The following is a 22,210-nucleotide window of genomic DNA, read 5'->3' on the forward strand; positions in this document are numbered from 1 at the left end:
GCTGATGATAGAAGTTTCTGCCCTCCCTATGCAATACTAGTGGGGTACAGGAACTGCTGAAGCCCAGTGGCGTAGCTATAGGGGTCGCAGCGGTCGCAGTTGCGAACGGGCCCCTAAGCCTTGGGGGACCACGGGCCCCCGTTGCCATATAGAATGCTGGTTAAATACATTTTCTGTGCCATGAAGCCGGCACTTCCTGGTTACGGTCACATGGTACACTTCGTGTACTATGTGACCGTGTTGTCATGTGACACGTATTCCAGCCAGTGCAGTGGAATAGCCGGTGCGGAGGACTCCAGGTGAGCTGCAGAGTCTGTATTGTAATGCAATGTATTATGTTGTTGTAATGTATTGTGTTGTGTTGTGTTGTGTTCAGTGGCGGATTATCATATGGGCGATTCGGGCGGCCGCCCGGGGCCCGAGGCTCCCAGGGGGCCCATGGCAGCCCGAACCGCACATTATCGTACAAAACTATTCAGCGCGCTAGCGCTGCTAATTTCCGAAGATGAGGAGGGGAGGAGCAGGGAATTGGCCGGGAAAGGGGTAGGACACGCCTCCCTGACAAGTGCGGGCGCCGCCATGAGTAACAGAACAGCGACGGACGGCTGTTCTGTTGCTCTAAAGCTGCAAGAGAAGACCCGGGCGGGCGTTCACCGGCGCTGAGGTTAGTCGGCTTATCCTCCTGCCCAACTGGTTCCCGACCGCTGGCTGTATTTTTACGGCCAGCGGTCAGGGACGGGTCCTTAAAACCCGAGCCATAGACTTTCTACGGCTCGGGTTTTAACTTGCTGCCCGCGCGATTCGGCAGCTGAATGTCGGGTCTCCGGCTGTCAGTGACTGCCGGGGACCCTGAGGAGAAGACAGAAGCAGCTTTCGCTGCTTCTGCCTTCTCCGATGTCTTCTTACACAGCGTTCAATGAACGCTGTGTATAGGAATAGAGACAGCAGCAGCGGCGCTGTCTCTATTCCTCCCGGTGATCATGTGACTGGTCACATGATCGCCGGGTGCCGTTACTAACATACTGCTGCTGGGTCTTACTAGACCCAGCACAGCCCTATTAGTGACAATCGTCACTATGAGAGGGCTGATTTCCCCTGTAACTGGGGCTGCTGTGCAGCTCCAGTTACAGGGGAAAAGATGGTGTAAAAAGAAAAAAAATATATAAAGTTCCCCAAAGGTCTTTTTTGACCTTTGAGGAACAGACCATAGTAATAAAAAATAATAAAGTGCAAAAAAAAATTAAATAATAAATACACATAAAATACCCACCCCAAAAAAAAACGTTCCCCCCGCCAAACATTGTTGTAACGCTAGCGCTGACCCAATTACCCTAATATAGACATGTAATATATTAAAATTTACGGTAAACAATGACGATTACAAATAAAAGGTCTATTTTAGGGTAAAACTATGTTATTACCAAAAAAAATAGCTGAAACGTAAAAAAGCTTATTTTTTTTACTATTATTTTCAAACTTTATGAATAAAAATTCTAAAATAGCAAAAAAGTGTGCATAAAAACGATAAAAAAGGAAACCTGCATTGTCTACGGAAAAAAACGTTGCAAAAATCACGTCTTTTTTTTTTTCTTTTTATAAAAATGTGTGTTTGGTGCAACTTTGTAATTCCGTTTTATTAAAAAATATTTTCACTTTTTGAGATACAGCTGCTTTGTATCCTGTATCCGTCAGGTCAGCAGGACTGACGGGATCAGTGAAACGGGCCTTGCGCTAAATTATAATCTTAGATGTGATAGATTTGAGGTGGATCCTGCGTGTCACTGATCCTGTCAGTCCTGCTGACCTGACGGATACAGGATACAAAGCAGCTGTATCTCAAAAAGTGAAAATATTTTTTAATAAAATCAATCACACACATACTAATATATATATATAAAATTATGATAACGTTTTTAAATGTGTACATAACCTTGTGGCACTATATACAAGGGGGAGCGCTGTGTGCCACTATATACAAGGGGGATATATACAAGGGGAGTGCTGTGTGGCACTATATACAAGGGGGATATATACAAGGGGAGTGCTGTGTGGCACTATATACAAGGGGGAGCGCTGTGTGGCACTATATACAAGGGGGAGCGCTGTGTGGCACTATATACAAGGGGGAGCGCTGTGTGGCACTATATACAAGGGGGAGCGCTGTGTGGCACTATATACAAGGGGGGGCTGTGTAGTGCTATCCACAGTGGTATGTGTGTGGCGCTCTTTATAGGGGGGCTTTTTGGTGCTATTTACAAGAGGGGGAGGGCTGTGTGGCGCTCTCTACAGGGGGCTGTATGGCACTATCTATATGGGGCTGTGCGTAACACTCTCTACGGGGGGATGTGTGATATATAGAGGGGGCTGTGTATGGCGATATCTATGGGGGTGTGTAATATCTACAGGGGCTGTGTGTGGCACTATGTACAGGGGGCTGTGTGTATGTGGTGTTTTACAGTGTGTGGTATTATTATATTCAGGCGCGCAGTGTTTGGTGCTATTATATTTAGGGGCACAGTATGTGGCACCATGATAACTTTATTTTCGTTTATAGGTGTGGAAATGTTGGAAAAGTGAGGAGACGTCTGAGTGGCAAATTCTGCAGAAATGAGTCATGGCCGGGAGAAGTCGTCATGAGTGCTGGACCGGATGGAGAAGAAAAGAGGAAGAAACTACTAGAATCTGAGACGTCGTCACCTGTGAGTCACTAGATTTATAGAGAATCTGTCACCTCTCCTGACATGTTTATTATAGGAATCCTTGTATTTCACAAAAAGTCTGCAGTCCAGGACTGATAGACAATTCCCCTTGTCAGGAGGTTGTGTCCCTGCACAGTGTGATACTGTCAGTATGTAGGGACACCGCGCTGTGACAAGGGAAATCGTAACACTGTTAATGCTTGCCCAAAAAGGTAGTGTTAAAAATAGTTACGGCAGGGCGGCGGTGAGGAAGGGGGGCCCAAGTTTGGGTAACAGCCCAGGGCCCATGGTCTACTTAATCCGCCACTGGTTGTGTTGTATTGTATTGTGTTATATTGTGCTGTTTGCAGTGGAGAGGGAGAGCCCGTTAAATTACAGCCCCCACTCCTCTTTCTACCGCAAACTGAACAATACAACACAGTACGTTACACACTGTGGGTCGCGTCCCCCTGGGGGGTCATGTGAAGACAATGGCGGATTATCATTAGGGTTATTCGGACGGCTGTCTGGGGCCCAAGGCTCCCGGGGGGCCCTTGGCCGGCCGAACCGCACATGATTGCACGGGCCCCCTCATGCACGGTGGCGTCGCTAGCACGGGCCCCGGTGGCGTCGCTAGCACGGGCCCCAGTGCTAGTGGCAGCCACTTTCATTTGTATCTGAGTCCTCAGGGCTTAGATACAAATGAATACTATAGGCTGCAGGTCACGTTCGGCTTGCAGCCTATAAGGCGCTGGGAAGACTCCCTGAGTCTGGAGGATTCCCACGCGTCCAGCTGGAGTGGCCGCCACGGGGTAAGTTAAGTAAACTGTATATATTTTTTTAGGTAGGGACTATTGCTGTGTATATTTTCAAGGAGGGGGGGGATTGCTCCGTTACACTATATACAAGGGGGAGTGCTGGGTGGCCCTATATACAAGGGGGAGGGTAGTGCTGTGTGGGCCTGTATACAAAGGGGGGAGTGCTCTGTAACACTATATACAAGGGGGGGGGGGTACTGTGTGACACTATATACAAAGGGGGGAGTGCTGTGGGACACTATATACAAGGAGGGAAGCACTGTGTGACACTATGTACAAAGGGGGAGGGCTGTGTAGCACTATAAACAAGGGGGGGCTGTGTAGCGCTATCCACAGCGGTATGTGTGTGGCGCTCTTTATAGGGGGGGCTTTTTGGTGCTGTTTACAAGAGGGGGAGGGCTGTGTGGTGCTCTCTACAGGGGGACACTATCTATAGGGGGCTGGGTGTAACGCTTTCTACGGGGGGCATGTGTGATATCTACAGAGGGCTGTGTGTGGCGCTATCTATGGGGGTGTGTAATATCTACAGGGGCTGTTTATGGCACTATGTACAGGGGGCTGTGTGTGGCACTATGTACAGGGGGCTGTGTGTGTATGTGGTGTTTTACAGTGTGTGGTATTATTATATTCAGGCGCGCAGTGTTTGGTGCTATTATATTTAGGGGCACAGTATGTGGCACCATGATAACTTTATTTCCGTTTATAGGTGTGGAAATGTTGGAAAAGTGAGGAGCCGAAGACATCTGAGTGGCAAATTTTGCAGAAATGAGTCATGGCTGGGAGAAGTCGTCATGAGCTCTGGACCGGATGGAGAAGAAAATAGGAAAAAAACTACTAGAATCTGAGACGTCGTCCCCTGTGAGTCACTAGATATATAGAGAATCAGTCACCTGTCCTGACATGTTTCTTATAGGAAATCCTTGTATTTCACAAAAAGTCTTTCTGCAGTCCAGGACTGATAGACAATTCTCCTTGTCAGGAGGATGTGTCCCAGCACAGTGTGATACTGTCAGTATGTAGGGACACAGCCCTGTGACAAAGGGAATCGTAACACCCATTTGTTAATGCTTGCCCAAAAAGGTAGTGTTAAAAATAGTTACAGGGCGGCGGTGCGGAAGGGGGGCCCAAGTTTGGGTATCAGCCCAGGGCCCATGGTCTACTTAATCCGCCACTGTGTGAAGACCCCTGGGGGGTCGCGAGTCACTCACCGAGGTCCCCATTCCATTCAATTCTGGATCAAGGAGCTGACGTTTCCTTACTCGAGCATTCACTGTGCCCTGAGCGGCTCTAAGCAGGCAGGCGGGATGTAGCGACATCATCGCGCCGGTCTGCGCCGAGTCACTCATAGCACACAACGGAGGATGCAAAGGATCCTCTACCCGACGTGGGAACGGGGATAGCTAAGAAATTATGCTCTTTTTCAATTGTGCACATATGGGGGCATTATACTGTATGGGGGCTGATAAGATGGGGGGCATTATACTGCATGGGGGCTGATATGTGGGAATTATACTATATGGGGGGGCATTATACTGTATGGGGAGCTCATATGGGGGGCATTATACTGTATGGGAGCTGATATGGAGGGGCATTATACTGTATGGGGGGGCTGATATGGAGGGGCATTATACTGAATGGGGAGCTGATATGGAGGGGCATTATACTATATGGTTGAGCTGATATGGGGGGCATTATACTGCATGGGGAGCTGATATGGGGGTATTATACTGTATGGTGAGCTCATATGGGGGCATTATACTGTATGGGGAGCTGATATGGGGGGCATTATACCGTATGGGGAGATGATATGGGGGCATTATACTGTATGGGGCTGTTATGGGGGGTATTATACTGTATGGGGCAGTTATGGGACATTATACTGTGTGGGCGCAGCTATGGGAGCATTATACTGTGTGTGGGCATTATACTATGAGGGCTGTTGGGTAAGGCGTCTGGGCATAGGCACGCGCCGGGGTCTGATGATGGTGGTGTTGGGGAGGGGTAGGGGGGCCCAAGCTGAATTCTTGCACCCGGGCCCATGAGCCTTTAGCTACGCCCATGCTGAAGCCTGTGGTGGGCGACACACAGATCTCCGTAGACTCAAGTAGAGAAAGCGTGTCACTGAGCCGGATTCACACTGCTGCTAAGCAACCATCCCAGTCTGACATATAGAGATAGAAGCAGCAAGAAAAATAACAGATGAGAGACTGACACATGGAATACCATAATCGTACACACGGGGAAGTTTAGTTTTGGCCGGAGTGTTCCTTTAAGAAAGGAGGTTCTATGGCAGCTGCAGTGTACATTAAAGTACTGTGTCTCAGAGCTTCTTTCCAAAAAGGATGAGGATGATTCATATGAATTTATTTATCAATTAATTGTAGACAGAATCCACCCCGACCCCCCCCCCCCCCCCACCCCCCACTGTTCAGAAAACGTTCTGCTGGAACTATTTGGAATAATGTACCATGTAATATAAATTAGGAGAAATATTAGGAGTCGCCTTTGGCCTTGTGTTTTTATATTGTTACATAACTCCTTGTGGACTGTTAATATTCTTATAATACGTACAGGGGGAAGGGTCATTTCATATATCATCATGTGCAGTGGTCAGGTCTTCTAGATGTTTAATGTTTTATCCACTGTCTTTCCCGTGCCCTACCTTGCCTAGTATTACATGCAATATATTAACCTCCTTTAACCATCATTGCATCCGTAGAACACCCAACAAAAGCTCCGTGTGTATTCCTGAGCTGTGTCCAAATTTACCACTAGAATAGTATTCAGAAATATTACATGGATGTCCCTGCTAATTCCCATATCCATTCCCTTTATTTTTATAAAAAATCTTGTTATTTCCCGTGGCAACATAAGTAGTTGAAACAGCATAATTTCCACAACATAACCCTTTTTTACCTCTAATCCTAATGGTGCCATTAATACCGCGAAGCTGGAGAAATGGTTGCAGGAGCAGGTGGTGTGTGTGTCATTAGATTCAGAATATTCAGTGGTACATCCGTCTGGACTCCAGTCATTCTTTTTAGGGTCCCAGAACACGCAGGTCAGATTGTGAGAAGGCTTGAGCTCCTGAAATGATAACCGTGTTAGCCATTCATCGACAAGTCTATCCTCTTTAGGGTGCACTCACATGTGGTGTATGTGCCTTGTACCGATTCAGCATAAAAATTCCTGCCTATGGGAAAAATATTCTGCAACACAGACAGATTTCTCTAGTACTTACGTTGCTAAATATTTTTCCCATAGGCTTACAGTGTAAAGTTTTCCGAACTAATACAAAGCAAGTTCGACACGTGTGACTGCAACCTTACTGTATTCCTAACACCCAACAGCCGTAATATAAGGTACATCAATACACATGACAGTTTGCCCATTCTATTCATTAAGACCTAATGCACACGACCGTGTGTGCCATCCGAGTCCTGTACATGATCCGTGGAAAGATAGGACATGTCCTATCTTTCCACGGATTGGAGAGTTTTCACGAACCCGATTCAACCACTAAAGTGAATGGGTCTGTGAAAACTATCGGGTGCCACTTGTATGCCGTGAATAATGACTCAAGTCGCACTAGGTTGTGTGCAAGAGAGGACTAAGTCTTTAATCAGGCTCAATACCTGACTCCAGCTTTTAAAAGGACTGGTGGGATCATAAAATAATTTTACAAAATCTTTCCTTCATCTTCATTTACGTATCTTGTATGAAGACGCACTAAACCTCTTCTCATTTTATGATATAGCATATTCCTGTAGGTATCATCAAGATGGGAAGTACACCTCAGGAGGGAAATAAAGTAGTTCTCAGCATATTTTACCAAGTAGACTTCTTTTCTGTAAGCCTACAGGACTTGTACACTATGCCTCGACCCATAGTGGCTCCCCTCAGAATGTATATAAGTTTCCCACCCCAAACTGGCAATTTGGAGCTGTATGCTAGCTGGAATAGTTTAACTTATGCATTTCTCTTTCAGGAGACTAGTATAAATGTAACTTTTTAACCATCTTTTGTCACTGGCCATACATTGTCCACTATTCTTCGTTAACCAAATTCTGATCCTCATTATACAAACCTGAATATGGGCGAGCCTGAATGTCACTGGTGAAGTCAGATTGTTTGTAGTGGCTCCAGTCACCACCCTTGAATTCACTATAGCCATATCATTATCATTTCCTGAGATATTGTGAAGCACATTCTTATTTAACTTGGATTCAAAGCCTTTGTAGACAATAAAAATGGCACCATCTAATAGAAAATAGTCAATGAATATGTGAGCTTATCTTCTGCGTGTATTCAATACTTATCAATGAGAAAAAAACATTAGGCACAGCACAACTGTTGTAGGCAGACGGACAATATTAACTGGACGGTAGACTCAACAATCACAAAATAAACTGATTACAATATACAGAATTAGGCCTCATTTACACGAGCGTAATATACACGCGTGCGACGCGCGTGCTTTTCACGCGTGTCGTACGCACCTATATTACTCTCATGGGCAGTGCAGACAATGCGTGATTTTTGCGCAGCGCGAGTGCGTTGCGTAAAACTCACGACATGTTCTATAATCGGGCGTTTTTCACGCATCACGCACCCATTGAAGTCAATGGGTGCGTGAAAACCACGCATGCCACACGGAAGCACTTCCGTGCGAACTGCGTGATTCGCGCAAGAGCTGTCAAAAGGATGAATGTAAACAGAAAAGCACCACGTGCTTTTCTGTTTACAAACATCCAAACGGAGTGTCAAATTAGAGATGAGCGCACCGAACTTCACCGGGTTCGGCCGAACTCGTTTTGAAGTTCTGACTTACCGATAACTCCCGGCTTCTTCCTCCAGTCTGACCTCCCGGGATGACAATTCAGTCCAAGTGACAGCTGCAGCCAATCACAGGCCAAGCACAGGCTGCAGCCAATCACAGGCTGCAGCGGTCACATAGACTGCCACATCATCCAGGGAGGTGGGGCCGGATGACAAGAGAGGGACGCATCACCAAGGCTACGGCCGGGAGACCGGACTGGAGGAAGCAGGAAGTTCTTGGTAAGTATGAACGTCTTTTTTTTATTCACAGGTTGCTGTATATTGTGATCTGAATTCACTGTCGAGGGTGTTGAAAGAGTTACTGCCGATCAGTTAACTCTTTCAGCACCCTGGACAGTGACTGACGTCGACTAGCCTCATCTCTATGATGGCGGCTGCGCGAAAATCACGCAGCCGCGCATCATACACTGATGACACACGGAGCTGTCAAGTGCCTTTTGCGCACGCCAAACGCTGCGTTTTTTGGCGTGCGCAAAATGCACACGCTCATGTAAATGAGGCCTTAGTGTTATGCAATTTGATAAAATTGTTACTTCTATTACTGTCCTATTGTTGGGATGTCACCAAATTGAAATGTGTTTTCCGGTTTTATGTAAATTAAACTGAATCAATGTATAAACCAAAAGTTATATGACTGTAATATACTTTGTGCTTCAATGTCTTGCCATTTTTCAAGATATTACATTGCTGTCAGTGAATGAGAACATTCTTGTTTACATTTAGAGGCAACAAACCGTACGTACCTAGTCCTTTTGTCAGCAAACCTAGGTCTGTATGGGTTTGCTGGCTCTGAATGTAAATAGGAATGTTCTTATTCACTCACAGCAAACAAATATCTTAAATACGGTCAGGAATTAAAACATAAAGGGGGAATTTACTAAAACGGACATTTCATACCCCAGTGTTAAACTGTATTGCAATGGAGTCCAAAGTGCCAAATTAATAGGGTCAGCTGTCAGTGCGCCAGAATGGGAAACCAACCCCTGCTATGAGGAGGCATAGATTTACTACATAATTTATAATAATTTCTGCCGTACATATGTAGCCGTCTTTATTTTGACTTTTAACACATTAAATACACAGTGGCAAAAAACTTTAACTTTACTTTTTTAATGGCTTTTCAATGGCTTTTGTTGTGTGATATCACGTTGCAGCAAGTTATCAGAGTCAAGATAAAGATGGCTACATCCATAAGTTATGGTAAAGCCATTTGGCTGCTGAGGCCCTGCCCCCACCCGCTAGACCCCTGCTCACTTTTCTTGCCACTTTTGAAAAATGGCAAGAGGAGTGAAAAGTTGAGATTTTTTGAAGGAATATGGTGTGTGCGAAAATTTACAATCTTTCTACGCCTAAGCAAATCATTTAAAGGGGTATTCCAGCCTACAACATTTTTCACCTATTTACTAAATAGGTAATAAATGCTAAATCGGTGGGAGCTTACCGATGGGATCCCCAAAGATCGCGACGACAGGGGACATCAAACCCGTGTATACCCCAACTGCAAGGCAGCAGGTAGGAGGAGTTTGAATTGAGCAGAGACCGTGCATGCGCGGTGCTGCCCCATTCAAAGTCTATAGGACTGACGGAAGCAGCAGACAAGGCTCCTCCCAAAAGTGAATTAAACATTTTTTAGAACTTTTCATTTATACATTATTTATATGACATCTGAAACCCCATTATTTATATGACATCTGTAAAAAAGAGGACAACCTATTCTTTTTTTGAATAAGGCCAGAAAGACCAATCACTGTAGCCATCACATTGATTTGTTGAGTGAGGTAAGAAGGATTTTGCAAGGCTACCTTAGCTGCTCAGGGTGTAGCGTTTCTATTGGGGGTGTAGCCTAGCTTTATGTGGATTCCATCCTAGGCTACTGACAGAGGTACAGTATACATGGAATACATGTTTTTATACATTTAAATTACTAAACAGATGTTATATTACATGCTTGACTATATCATAAGACTCTCATCGCACATGCATTATTATAATCTCTTCAACCATTAACACTTTAGGTTACCTTGGTCTCTATGTGATATTGCACATGGAACTTCCATTATGTTGTCATGCAAGATCAGCCGAAAGAACTTGACACCAGGAGTGCAGATGTCACGGGAAAGTTTTATGGACACATCTGAGAAACAGAGAGGCAAATAAAACGAGAAATATGGATTTTTACAGTAACTTTTGGGCCTCGATACAACATTTTTAACAAGGGTTCATTAACCAACATTTTCTATTTATAGTACTCAGGTTCCCTTATGTGGTAGAGGGGCCCATTAGTTATGATCCTGACTGTAGTACTTGTATTCCTGTATTTTCTATTTACAGGTGAGGTTTTCTAACAAAAGAATATCCAGACTATAAAATTAAATCCAAAGTATTACAAACACATACCTCCCAACTTTCAAGTATCACAAAGAGGGCCAATTTTTTTAAATTTTAAGCCACGCCTCTAATCCCACCCAATCCCCAATCCCCGCCCATACACACCCGATTCAGCTTACACAGTATCATGCTCCCATAGTGCCTCCCACACAGTATAATACCAAATAGCTGCCCCTACACAGTATAATGCCCTCTAGCTGCTACCATAGAGTACAATGTCCCCATAGCTGCCACCATACAGTATAATGCCCCATAGATGCACCCATACAGTATAAAGCCAACACAGATGGCCCCATACTATATAGTGCCACAGTTTCCATGTTGATAGTGCCACCCCTCTGTGCTACCCCCACCCTGTAGACAGCGCCATTGAGACTCCCTCTAGAAGCGGAATCCCCAGTCAGAGCATAGGCCGGGGATTCCGCTCCTAGAGTGAAGCCCTGATGTTACTGTCCATATATGGACAGTGACGTCAGTAGATACTCCTTGAGTGAATCCCCATTTCCGACTTTGGCCGGGGATTCCGCTCCAGGAGGAGCCACTGACGTCAATGTCCAGATTATCGGCAACGGGGATTCCGCTCAAGAAATAGCCACTAATTTTGAAGCAGGAAACTATCAGCTCCCTGCTTCAGAATTAGTTCAGAGCGGAGGGAGCTCCTTCGCTCACCGAAGACTCCCCGGCATCGTTGCCAACCTCCACTTCAGAAATTTCTGGACAACTGAGCAAAAAAATCACGGACAGACCAAAAGTTTTACGGACACATTACAAAATCAAGTGTAAGCCCCATGCACACAACTGTAGATTTCGTCCGTAATTACGGACCCATTCATTTCTATGGCCGTAGAAACCATCCGTAAAAAATAGGACATGTCCTATTTTTTTATTTTATAGGCCATGGTCCTATACTTTATAATGGGAACACAGTCCGCAAATGCGGATGACTATCCGCAGACATCCGTGGCCGGCTGTGCCCGTAATCACAGATTGTGATTACGGGAACGGTCGTGTGCATGGAGCCTCAGTGATAATAAAGAGCATAACTAACACCTTTTATAAGTGATCACACGAGTGGGATAGTAAAAAGAAGAGTACGGGCACAACTGAAGCTGAATTAAAAAACGATTAAAGTAAGGGCCTCTTCACATCAGCATTGGCTTTCCGTTCCGGGATCTGTCTGAGGTTTCCGTCGGGTGAACCCCGCAATGGAAAGTCAAACGGAAATCACAGCTTACGTTTCAGTCGACTGCGCTATTGAGTCCGTCGGAAAAACGGAAACCTGCCGGAATGGTGACGAACGGAAACCATTAGCAATGTTTCCGTCACCATTGATATCAATGGTGACTGAAACGAAAGCTGTGGTTTCAGTTTGACTTTCCGTTGCGGGGTTCACCCGATGGAAACCCGGAACGGAAAGCCAACGCTGATGTGAACAGGCCCTAAGGCTTCTTTCACACTAGCGTTTCTATACGTTTACCTCTCTTTCGTCAGAGGAAGAGAGGATTGATACGTTAAACGGAAAGCAACGGTTCCATTAGAATTAGCATTGCTTTCAATGGTAATTCTTTTGTATCAGTTGCTTTCCGTTTGTCTCCGTTCTCTAGGTTTCCCTTTTTTTTAAAGGAAACACAAGTGCAGTCTGCAGAACTTTTATTTCCGTTCAAAAGAACGGAAACCTAGCGAACGGAGTCAAACAGAAAGCAAATGATACAAAAGAATTACCATTGAAAGCAATGGTAATTCTAATGGAACCGTTGCTTTCCGTTTAACGTATCAATCCTCTCTTCCTCTGACGGAAGAGAGGTAAATGTATATTAATGCTAGTGTGAACTTAGCCTAATACAACTAAGATATTAATAAAAACAACAAAAAAAAACAACCCGCTGGGCTTTGAACCTTCCTAGTGTACGGCAGCCAAGCTGACCACTACACTATAGAAGCTGTCATGTTCAATAACTGCGAAACAGTAGTAGTTGAGGGTTCATTCAATAACAACAGGCACTATCTCAGTCTATCCTGCCGGCAACGTCTGTCTGTCTGTCTGCTGCATGTGGGTGGTGACTGGTCAGAGACTCGCAGTCAGACTGGTTGCCGCTGCTGCCGCAAGCAGTGTGCACTGGGAGTGACTGTGAGACTCAACAGTCACAGCCCCGCTTGTAGCTTTCCCACGGTAATTAATGCACAGGAAAGCTACAAGCGGGTCTGTGACTGGTGAGTCGAACACTCAATCCACCCGCAACTGCCTGCCTGGTCTCTGGACATGAGGTCAGGACCAGGTGACTCACACGTTGCTGGTCCCGGCACCGACCCAATGACGGTCTGTGTGTCTGTGACTGAGGTCACCCCAGTCAGAGACTGTTGGCAACCCTGCTCCCCGGGCACAACGCTACTTTAAACGCTGTGCTCGGGGAAGCCATCTACAGTACTGTCCATATATGGACAGTGATGTCAGTGGCTAATCCTTGAGCGGAATCCCCGTTGCTGACACTGGCCGGGGATTCCGCTCATAAATGGACAGTACCGTCAAGGGCTTCCCCGAGCACAGAGCTTAAAGTAGCACTGTGCCCGGGGAGTCCTCGGTGAGCAGAGGAGCTCCCTCTGCTCCTCCGCTATGAACCAATTCTGAAGCAGGGAGCTGATGGTTCCCTGCTTCAGAATTATTTTGACAGCGGGACATACCCCCGGCCGCCCGGGACAGCGGGACACCGCCCGGAATCCGGGACTGTCCCGCTGAATCCGGGATGATTGGGAGGTATGCAAACAGGGTAGTAATGGTACCAACCACCCTGTTGCTCAAAGTTGTGACCAACAGAAGCAAAACTCAACAACCAATGTAAAAATTGCCTTTCTACTTAAAACTAAGAAACTTAGGAGCGATTCTAATAGTTTGCGGCAGTGAGTTCCACAAAACGGGTGCAGCACTTGAGAAGTCCTGTAGACCGAAGTAAGAAGATGTAATGGGGAGGATAAGAGTCATAGGTCCTTGACATGTTAAATTGTATTCTGTGACAGCCTTCCAGTGTACCAAATGGTGCAGATAGCAAAACACAAAGAAAATTGTGTTTATGTGCCCAGCAATGGAGGATATTTCCCCAAAGGGGGGGGGGGGTAAAATATATTTTATGATTTTTCATGGGTTTTTGCCACATGATTAAAATTGTTCTAAAATGTCTTAGAGGTATAAAAGTAAAGCTTAGTCTCTAAGGACCACATTTATAAAATATCACGCGAGATCACGCTACTGCTGTAATTTATAGCGTGATCTTGTAAGATCAAGCTGTGCAGAGATTAAGTCCCACTCAAACTTTACTGAAGTGTCGGGAGTGTGAATAGACATCGCTTCCTGGCTGGAGGTGCTGTCGATTCACTGTCAAGACACTTCAGTAAAGTTAATGTGGGTGTATGTGACAGCACAGCATGATCTCGCTAGATCACGGTGTGCTGTGTATAATTGAACATTAATGGAGAGAAGTGTATGACGCGGATTGGTCAGCGCCATACACTCCTCTTTACAATGCCCACTTGGTCAAAAGTTAAAAAACGCCCAGTTGGGCATTAATAAACAAATTAGCATAAATCTAAAATTGCTCATAACTTCCTCAAATATGATTGTTTTTCAAAATAAAAACCACTGCTGTAATCTACATTACAGCGCCGATCAGATTATGCAGGAGATAGGGCACTTATACAGTGGTGACACAGCCTCTTTAAGGGACAGGGCCACCTGCAGCCCGACAAATTCACTATAATTTACAGCTGGTAGCTAGTGTAGATTTTTATTTCAGGTACACAGACAGTCAGAGGCGTACGCCTTTTAATAATTAAATTAGGTGCATAGTTCACCAGCGCTTTTAATGACTTTTTCCCCCTTTGAAAATAAAGTCATATTTCAGAAAAGTGTTTCGATCCTTTTTACTCCACGTTTATAAACTGATGTGCATGGCGCAAATGGTTGTAAATTCTGGCGCAAATAATGAATAAATATGTCACACAGCAGATTAAACTTTTTGGAGTAAAATGCACATTGATAAATGTGGATCTAAGTCTTTTAGATATAAATATATTAGTATATTAGTATATATCAGTGTACAATATATTAGTATACAATAATGGCTATTAAACATACACTCACCTAGCTGAGGGGTGATGATGGTTTGGTTCCTCGGGGCATTAATAAAAGAGTTCAGTATAAGTGTCTCCACACGGTTCAGGATGGTTGTAATAAATGTAGTAGTGGTTGTGCTATTAGCACCAGAGGAGTTTTGCTGCACATTGAGAATGTCACTGAGGATTTTTGTGTCATTTTTAAGTTGAGTCTTGGCATCCTATTGAGAAAATTATAGTGTTAGTGTGCAGAATTAAGAACAGAAGTGCAGCTGCTATGGGGTCCAGGATAGCGTAAAGCCATGGAAGATTGGGGTTTTAACCTTGGGAGCAGGGCCAACTGCAGGTTAACATGGGCCCCATTAGGATGAGTCCACATGCAGTGGAAAATTTCTGCCTTAGATCTCGTTGCAAATCTGCAGTGAATCTGCGGCGAATTAGTAGCAAAATCTGCATGTTTTACATTGAATGGTAAAATTTACGCAACATAATGGTCATTCTATGGATTTAAAAATCTGCAGCATGCTCGCTTTTCAAAACCTTTTAAAAACCTGAACCACATGCATTGTACTGTAAATTGCTGCATCACTGTGTGAAATTATCTGCCACTTGAGGCTTTATTCAGACGAACGGGAATTACGTCCGTGCAACGCGCGTGTTTTTCACGCGCGTTGCACGGACCTATATTAGTCTATGGGGCCGTGCAGACATGTGCGTGATTTTTACTCAGCGTGAGTCCGCTGAAAAAAAGTCACGACATGTCCGTTCTTTGGGCGTTTTGCGCGAATCACGCACCCATTGAAGTCAATGGGTGCGTGAAAACCACGCATGTCGCACGGAAGCACTTCCGTGCGAACAGCGTGATTCGCGCAACAGCTGTCAAAAGGATGAATGAAAACAGAAAAGCACCACGTGCTTTTCTGTTTACAAACATCCAAATGGAGTGTCATAATGATGGCGGCTGCGCGAAAAGCACGCAGCCGCGCATCATATGATGCTGCCACACGGAGCTGTTAAGTGGCTTTTGCGCACGCAAAACGCCGCGTTTTTGCGTGCGCAAAAACGCCACGCTCGTGTGAGTCCAGCCTTAGTCTAAGGGTACTATCACACAGACCGTTCAACGAGACAGCTTGTTAATCAGCGCTGGTTTTCTCCTTTCACAAGGAGCTATGATTGGTTATGTATGGAGTCGAGCAATCATTACTCTGATCATTCGTCCCCATACATTTTCATCTTGTCGGCAGCGCATCTCCCTTTTTGTAAATGTGCCGCGCCGCCTGGGAGTGGCAATAGCTGACTGCTGGAGCAGGATTAGGGTGGGTTAAATTTAGACAGGCAGGCCACAGATGGGTGGTATAAGGGTTAAAGAAGAAAGGTGTGGTTATCAAGTTATTTGCTGTAAGGGGATATAAAAGTTCACTCCCATAAGAGGCTGGCCTCTTTCCATCTGGACCTGTGGAGAAAAGAGTTGTGGGTACCGGTGTCCTGGCTGACCCCTTTATGGAAATGTTCTTGATGAAGTTTAGGAATGAAGGAGTTGGCTGCCTTACCTCTGCCCTTCGGGGCTGCTGGTACTGCCGCTCCCTCCTTCACATAGCCCCCTGCTGTGACTGGCATGTCTCCTGAGGCGCGTGGGCCCTGTCAGTGGATGAGACCACCAACTAGATTGAGCCCCAGTCCTCCTGGTTCCCAGAGGTGCCAGGAGAGTGGCGTGGCAGTCGCTCTCGCCATGGCTACTGCTGCAGATTTAGGCACTGTTTTCCCTCCACTGTTTGCGCTCTCCCATGAGCGTTAGGTCCTATGGCCCTGCCCCCTGCTCACACGCTTATCCCAGCAGTGTGGGGTTTCTTTTCCCCTGCTGCCAGAATGCCACATGCAGAGTTCAGCATGGGACAACATGCGTCTAGCAGCCATGAGTCTGGCTCCTCAGTAAGCCTCATGCCTCCGGGATCGTTGGATACACAACACCGTCCCAATCTTCATACGATTTCCAGGCAAGGAAAAATAAAAAATGTGGATTCCAAAGAGGCGCTGCTAACATCCAGAAATTGTGATCAAAGAAGGCCATTCAATAATAGTTATCATGGCTACGCGTTTCAACGCCGGTCCGGCGTCTTCCTCAGGCCATATGCTGTTCCTTTTTCTCTGTCGCAATCTTGTCCCCTTTTGGTCCCTCAAGTGACTGGGGTGGCGTTAGAGCCTAAACTCACTTTTGTGATTTCCCCAGAGCCACCTGCTTTGCCTCTTGCCACGGTGCCTTCTCAGTCAGGGCGTCATGCGGTGCTCATGGGTGGATTAGTGACAGATTGCCATGTTCAGTTTCCCATGGTTCCAGGCATCATCACCGCCATGGTTCTGCACGGTATCACCATCGCCAGTCCCGACGCTGGTCAACTCTTCGCTTCACCGCGCCAAACAAGTCTATTTCACCTCTCACATCTCCACACCATCTAATAATCCAAAACACCTCTTTTGATACTTTTCACTCCCTCCTTAGTCCTAAAGTGCAGAAACCGATCACAGATCTCAGTGCTGAAGACCTGGCCACTTATTTTAAAGTTAAAATTGACAACATCCGGGATGATATTATCTCAGAGTCCCCTAGTAACATCGATCCTCTTCCCTCCCGCACTCCCTCTTCTTCACTTTCATCATTTGACCCAATAACAGAAGAAGTCTCTAGGCTCCTCTCTTCTCATCCTACTACCTGCCCTAGTGACCCTATCCCCTCGCACCTCCTCCAGTCCCCCTCCACAGCTGTCACTAGTCACAAGACTAAAATATTTAACCTCTCAATTTCTTCTGGAATCGTTCCCTCCTCTTTTAACCCCTTCCCGCCGAAGCCCTTTTTCAGATTTTCTTTTTCGTTTTTTCCTCCCCACCTTCCAAAAGCCATAACGTCTTTATTTTTCCGTCGATATAGTACTATGGGGGCTTGATTTTTGCGGGACGAGTTGTAGTTTTTCGTAGCACCATTTATTTTGCCAAATAATGTACTAAGAAAGTGGAAAAAAAATTATTTGTGGGGTAGAAAATGAAAAAAACTGTGATTCCGCCATGGTTTTTTGTGCGCCGTTTTTACGGAATTCACTGTGCAATTAATACAACATGTTAATTTTATTCTCTGGGTCAATACAACTACGGCGATACCAAATATATATAGTTTTTTCTATATTTTACTACTTTTACAAGTAAAAACCTAAGTGTAAAAAAGACAATTTATTTTGTGTTGGCAAATTCCGAGAGCCACAACATTTTTATTTTTCTGTCGATTAAGTGGTATGAGGGCTTATTTTTTGCGGGATAAGCTGTAGTTTTTAATAATACCATTTTGGTGTAAATGCGACGGTTTGATCACTTTTTATTTAATTTTTTTTTGGAGATAAGGTGACCAAAAAAATAGAGATTCTGGCGTTTACAATTATTTTTTTTTACGGCGTTCACCATGTGGGTTAAATAATGATATAGTGTAATAGTTCAGACTTTTACGCATGCGGCGAAACTAATTATGTTTATTTATTCATTTTTTTACTATGCTCTAGGTGGAAAATGGGAAAAGTTTTTTTTTTTAAACTTTTAATATTTTTTATTTTTTTTTACACAAAAAAATAACTTTATTGAACTCATTTTTTTATTTTTTTATTAGTCCCCCTAGGGGACTCCAACCAGTGATCGTTAGATCGCTTGCACGATATACTGCAATACTAATGTATTGCAGTATATCGTGATTCTGACAGGCAACTATTAAGCCCTGCCAGAGGATGGCGGACCTGGGGGCCTTCATTAGGCCCCCAGGCAGCCATAGCAACCATCGCCCCCCCCTGCAATTGCGTTGCGGGGGGCGCGATGAGCTGTTAGAGGGTGTCGCCCCTCTTTCTAAAGATTTAAATGCTGCGGTCTCGGTTGACTGCGGCATTTAACAAGTTAAACTAGCGGGATCGCGCTCAAGCGCGATGCTGCTAGTCACTCTTAGGTGTCGGCTGTGACAAACAGCCAACACCGGCATCGTATGAAGCGGGTTCACTCTGTGAGCCCGCCCCATACTTCCTCTACCCGACTTTGGCGTATGGATACGTCAAATGTCGGGAAGGAGTTAAACCTGCTGTTATAAAACCCATTACTGAAAAAAACAACACTTGACCCATCCAGCGTGACTAATTACTGACCTGTCTTTAATCCGCCCATCATCTCCAAACTCCTTGAACACTTGGTCTACTCTCGCCTTATCCGCCATCTCGCTGCTAACTCAATTCTTGACCCCTTGCAATCTGGTTTCCGCAATCTACACTCCACAGAAACTTACTAAAGTCTAAAATGATCTCTTGGTGGCTAAATCGGACGGTAAATACTCTCTCCTGATTCTTCTGGATCTCTCTGAAGCCTTTGACACTGTAGACCACCAACTCCTACTTAATATGCTCCACTCTATTGGCCTCAGGACACAGCTCTCTCTTGGTTTTCCTACTATCATTCTAACCGCTCGTTCAGTGTGTCATTTGCTGGTTCTTCTTCTCTTCCGCTTGCTATCGGGGTTCCTCGGGGATCAGTCCTAAGTATGCTCCTCTTTTCTCTCTACACAGCCCCTATTGGACAAACCATCAGCAGATTCGGCTTCCAGTACCATCTCTACGCTAATGACACCCAATTATATGCCTCTTCCCATGACATCACCCCTGCTTTAATACAAAACACCAGTGATTGTCTGTTCACTGTCTTTAACATCATGTCCTCTCTCTATCTGAAACGGAATCTTTCTAAAACGGAGCTCCTTGTGTTCCCACCATCTACTAACCTAACTAAACCTGATGTCTCCATCTCAGTGTGTGGCACTACCATAACTCCTGCCCATCCCCTTCAGAATTAAATTCAAACTTATTACTCTCACACACAAAGCTCTCCGCAGTGCTGCACCTCCTTACATCTCCTCCCTTATCTCTGTCTACCACCCTACTCGCGCTCTATGTTCTGCCAACGACCTTCGATTTAAATCCTCCATAATATGAACCTCCCACTCCCGTCTCCAAGATTTTTCTCGTGCTGCACCAGTTCTCTGGAATGAGCTACCACAGACAATCAGATTAATTCCCAATATTCACAGTTATAAACATGCCCTGAAAACACATCTTTTTTGACAGGCCTATAACATTCCCTAATCTGACTCCTTTCCTTGGCCCCATTAGTCATCAGAATAAGATTCCCTCACACTCCTTGCACCTTACTGCTTTTCATGTCCATCATACTCGGATACTGGCTGGTGACCGGCTAATGCAGCTTTATGTGTACCACCCCATGTGTATAAAAGATGGCTGGACCATTGTACTGAACAAACACTTTCAGATTTTGTGTCTCCCTTATTTCCTCATAGATTGCAAGCTCTTGCGAGCAGGGTCCTCACTCCTCTTGTTTGAATTTTAAATTAGCTTTGTCACTATGTAATGTCTGATATTGTCTGTTCATGTTCCCTCTAAATTGTAAAGTGCTGCGTAATATGTTGGCGCTATATAAAGATTATAATTATTATTATTATTATCATTATTTTGCGGTGTTGGCCCGCTGGGAGCTCAAATTAGTGAGGAGATAAAGAAGAAGATTTGGGATAACGCATACATATGGTCATTAGTTTCGGTGGACGAGACTTCGGTAGATAAAGAAAAGCGTATGGAGCCTTTAGATAAACGGCTAAAAGTAGCAAAGACAATAAGTAATTGACTGCAAGTTTTTTCGGTGTTGGTTTGTATAATGGGTCAACGTCATCAAGACGGTTGTTCCGAATTGTTTGTATACGTTGACGTGATCTATATTGCTTTAAAGGCTCACGGGGGTTTTGCATGGTGACGATTCGATGAAGAATTTCGTCGTCGCTTATCAATCCACCCATCTATTGTTTGGGCAGTTAAGGCTGATGTCTGGTTGAGATTGATGCTGTCACAGCGGATGCATCCCTTTCCAGGGGTTGCCAATAAGCCAGCAGCAGCCTCGGGAGGCTCAGTGGGAGTTAAAAGACCAGGCACCTGCTGTCTCTTCAATGAGGGTCATTGCAGGTTCTATGGTCTATGCTGTTTCAAACACGAATGGTCCACCTGTGGGGGCACACACGCATCAGTTAAATGCACTCGTCCTCAAAAGCCTCCCACTAAGCCCCAGGGGCATATTGACACCAAGGACTCCAGTGAGCGTACCCGCGATGTAGCCCTAGCTTGCGTTATATCCTAGACTTGAGGATGCGACTACCCTGCGTTTCGTGTTCTCGTTTCGCTTCTTCATCCCCTTCACGCTTAGTCAGTCCCCTTTTATCTCTAGTAACCTCAAATCGGCTCGGGACAATACTCAGATGATGAGAGAGAAGGTTTGCAAGGAGGTTGGTTTGGGGTGGATGGCGGGCCAGTTACGTGATCCTCTGTTTTCCAACCTCAGAGTATCCCCCTTAGGGTTTGTGCCTAAAAAAGAGCAGGGCAAGTTTAGGTTAATTCACCACCTGTCATTCCCTAAGGGTTGTTCCGTGAATGATGGGATTTCTAAAGAGGAAGCGTCTGTTTCCTACGTATCATTTGATAGGGCAGTCATCCTGGTCAGGGCCTGCGGCCCCGGGGCGGCGTTAGCAAAATCTGACATCGAATCGGCTTTCCGCTTATAGCCGGTTCACCGCGATTGTTTCCAATTATTGAGGTGTACGGTCGATGATTATTATTTTTATGCTATGTATCAGCCCATGGGCCGCTCCATGTCGTGTCATTTCTTTGAATTGTTCAGCTCCTTTTTGGAATGAGTGGTGCGATATGAGACTGGTTCATCGGCAGTATTACATTACTTAGACAATTTTCTGTTTGCAGGCCCAGCAGAATTATGTGAGAATGGCATGTCATGTAATTTAGCATAATATCAACCCACCCTACTGCATGTTACTATTATGTGAGCACTGCCTGGTGATATTAATTGGAAACAACATGACAGGATAATTTGAGCATTATATAGCAGTATTAGGTATGAACTATATGACATGTTTTTTTTATACAGTATGGCTTTATTATTTAGGCACTGCATTTTTATATCTAGCTAGATATAAATAATGTATGCATATATAGATACACTATATGGACAAAAGTTTTGGGACACACCTCTTAATCCTTGAATTCAGGTGTTTAAGTCAGTCTCATTGCCAGAGGTGTATAAAATCCAGCACCTCGCCATGCAGTAGTCTTTACAAACATTTGTGAAAGGATGGGTCGTTCTAAAGAGATGACTGAATTCCAGCGTGGTCCTGTAATAGGATGCCACCAGTGTAACAAGTAAGTTCGTTAAATTTCTTCACTCCTTATTATTCCACGATCAATTGTGAGTGGTATTATTCCAAAGTGGAAGTGTTTGGGAAACACAGCAACTCAA

The 22,210-nt window shown here is 45.0% G+C and overlaps 1 protein-coding gene across 1 annotated transcript in view; it reads right to left on the reverse strand.

Moving 5' to 3' along the window:
• Positions 1–22,210, reverse strand: part of LOC142750510 (adhesion G protein-coupled receptor E1-like) — a 62,681-nt gene that overhangs the window by 36,464 nt on the left and 4,007 nt on the right. The window contains exons 4-8 of the mRNA XM_075859513.1: positions 14,856–15,048; positions 10,356–10,469; positions 7,584–7,756; positions 6,413–6,583; positions 1,539–1,547 (exon numbers count right to left, since the gene is read on the reverse strand). Of these exons, the coding sequence (XP_075715628.1) occupies positions 1,539–1,547; positions 6,413–6,583; positions 7,584–7,756; positions 10,356–10,469; positions 14,856–15,048 (660 nt within the window). The remainder of the gene's footprint in view (positions 1–1,538; positions 1,548–6,412; positions 6,584–7,583; positions 7,757–10,355; positions 10,470–14,855; positions 15,049–22,210) is intronic.

The sequence above is a fragment of the Rhinoderma darwinii genome, chromosome 3 (assembly GCF_050947455.1).
Source record: "Rhinoderma darwinii isolate aRhiDar2 chromosome 3, aRhiDar2.hap1, whole genome shotgun sequence".
NCBI classification, from domain to species: domain Eukaryota; kingdom Metazoa; phylum Chordata; class Amphibia; order Anura; family Rhinodermatidae; genus Rhinoderma; species Rhinoderma darwinii.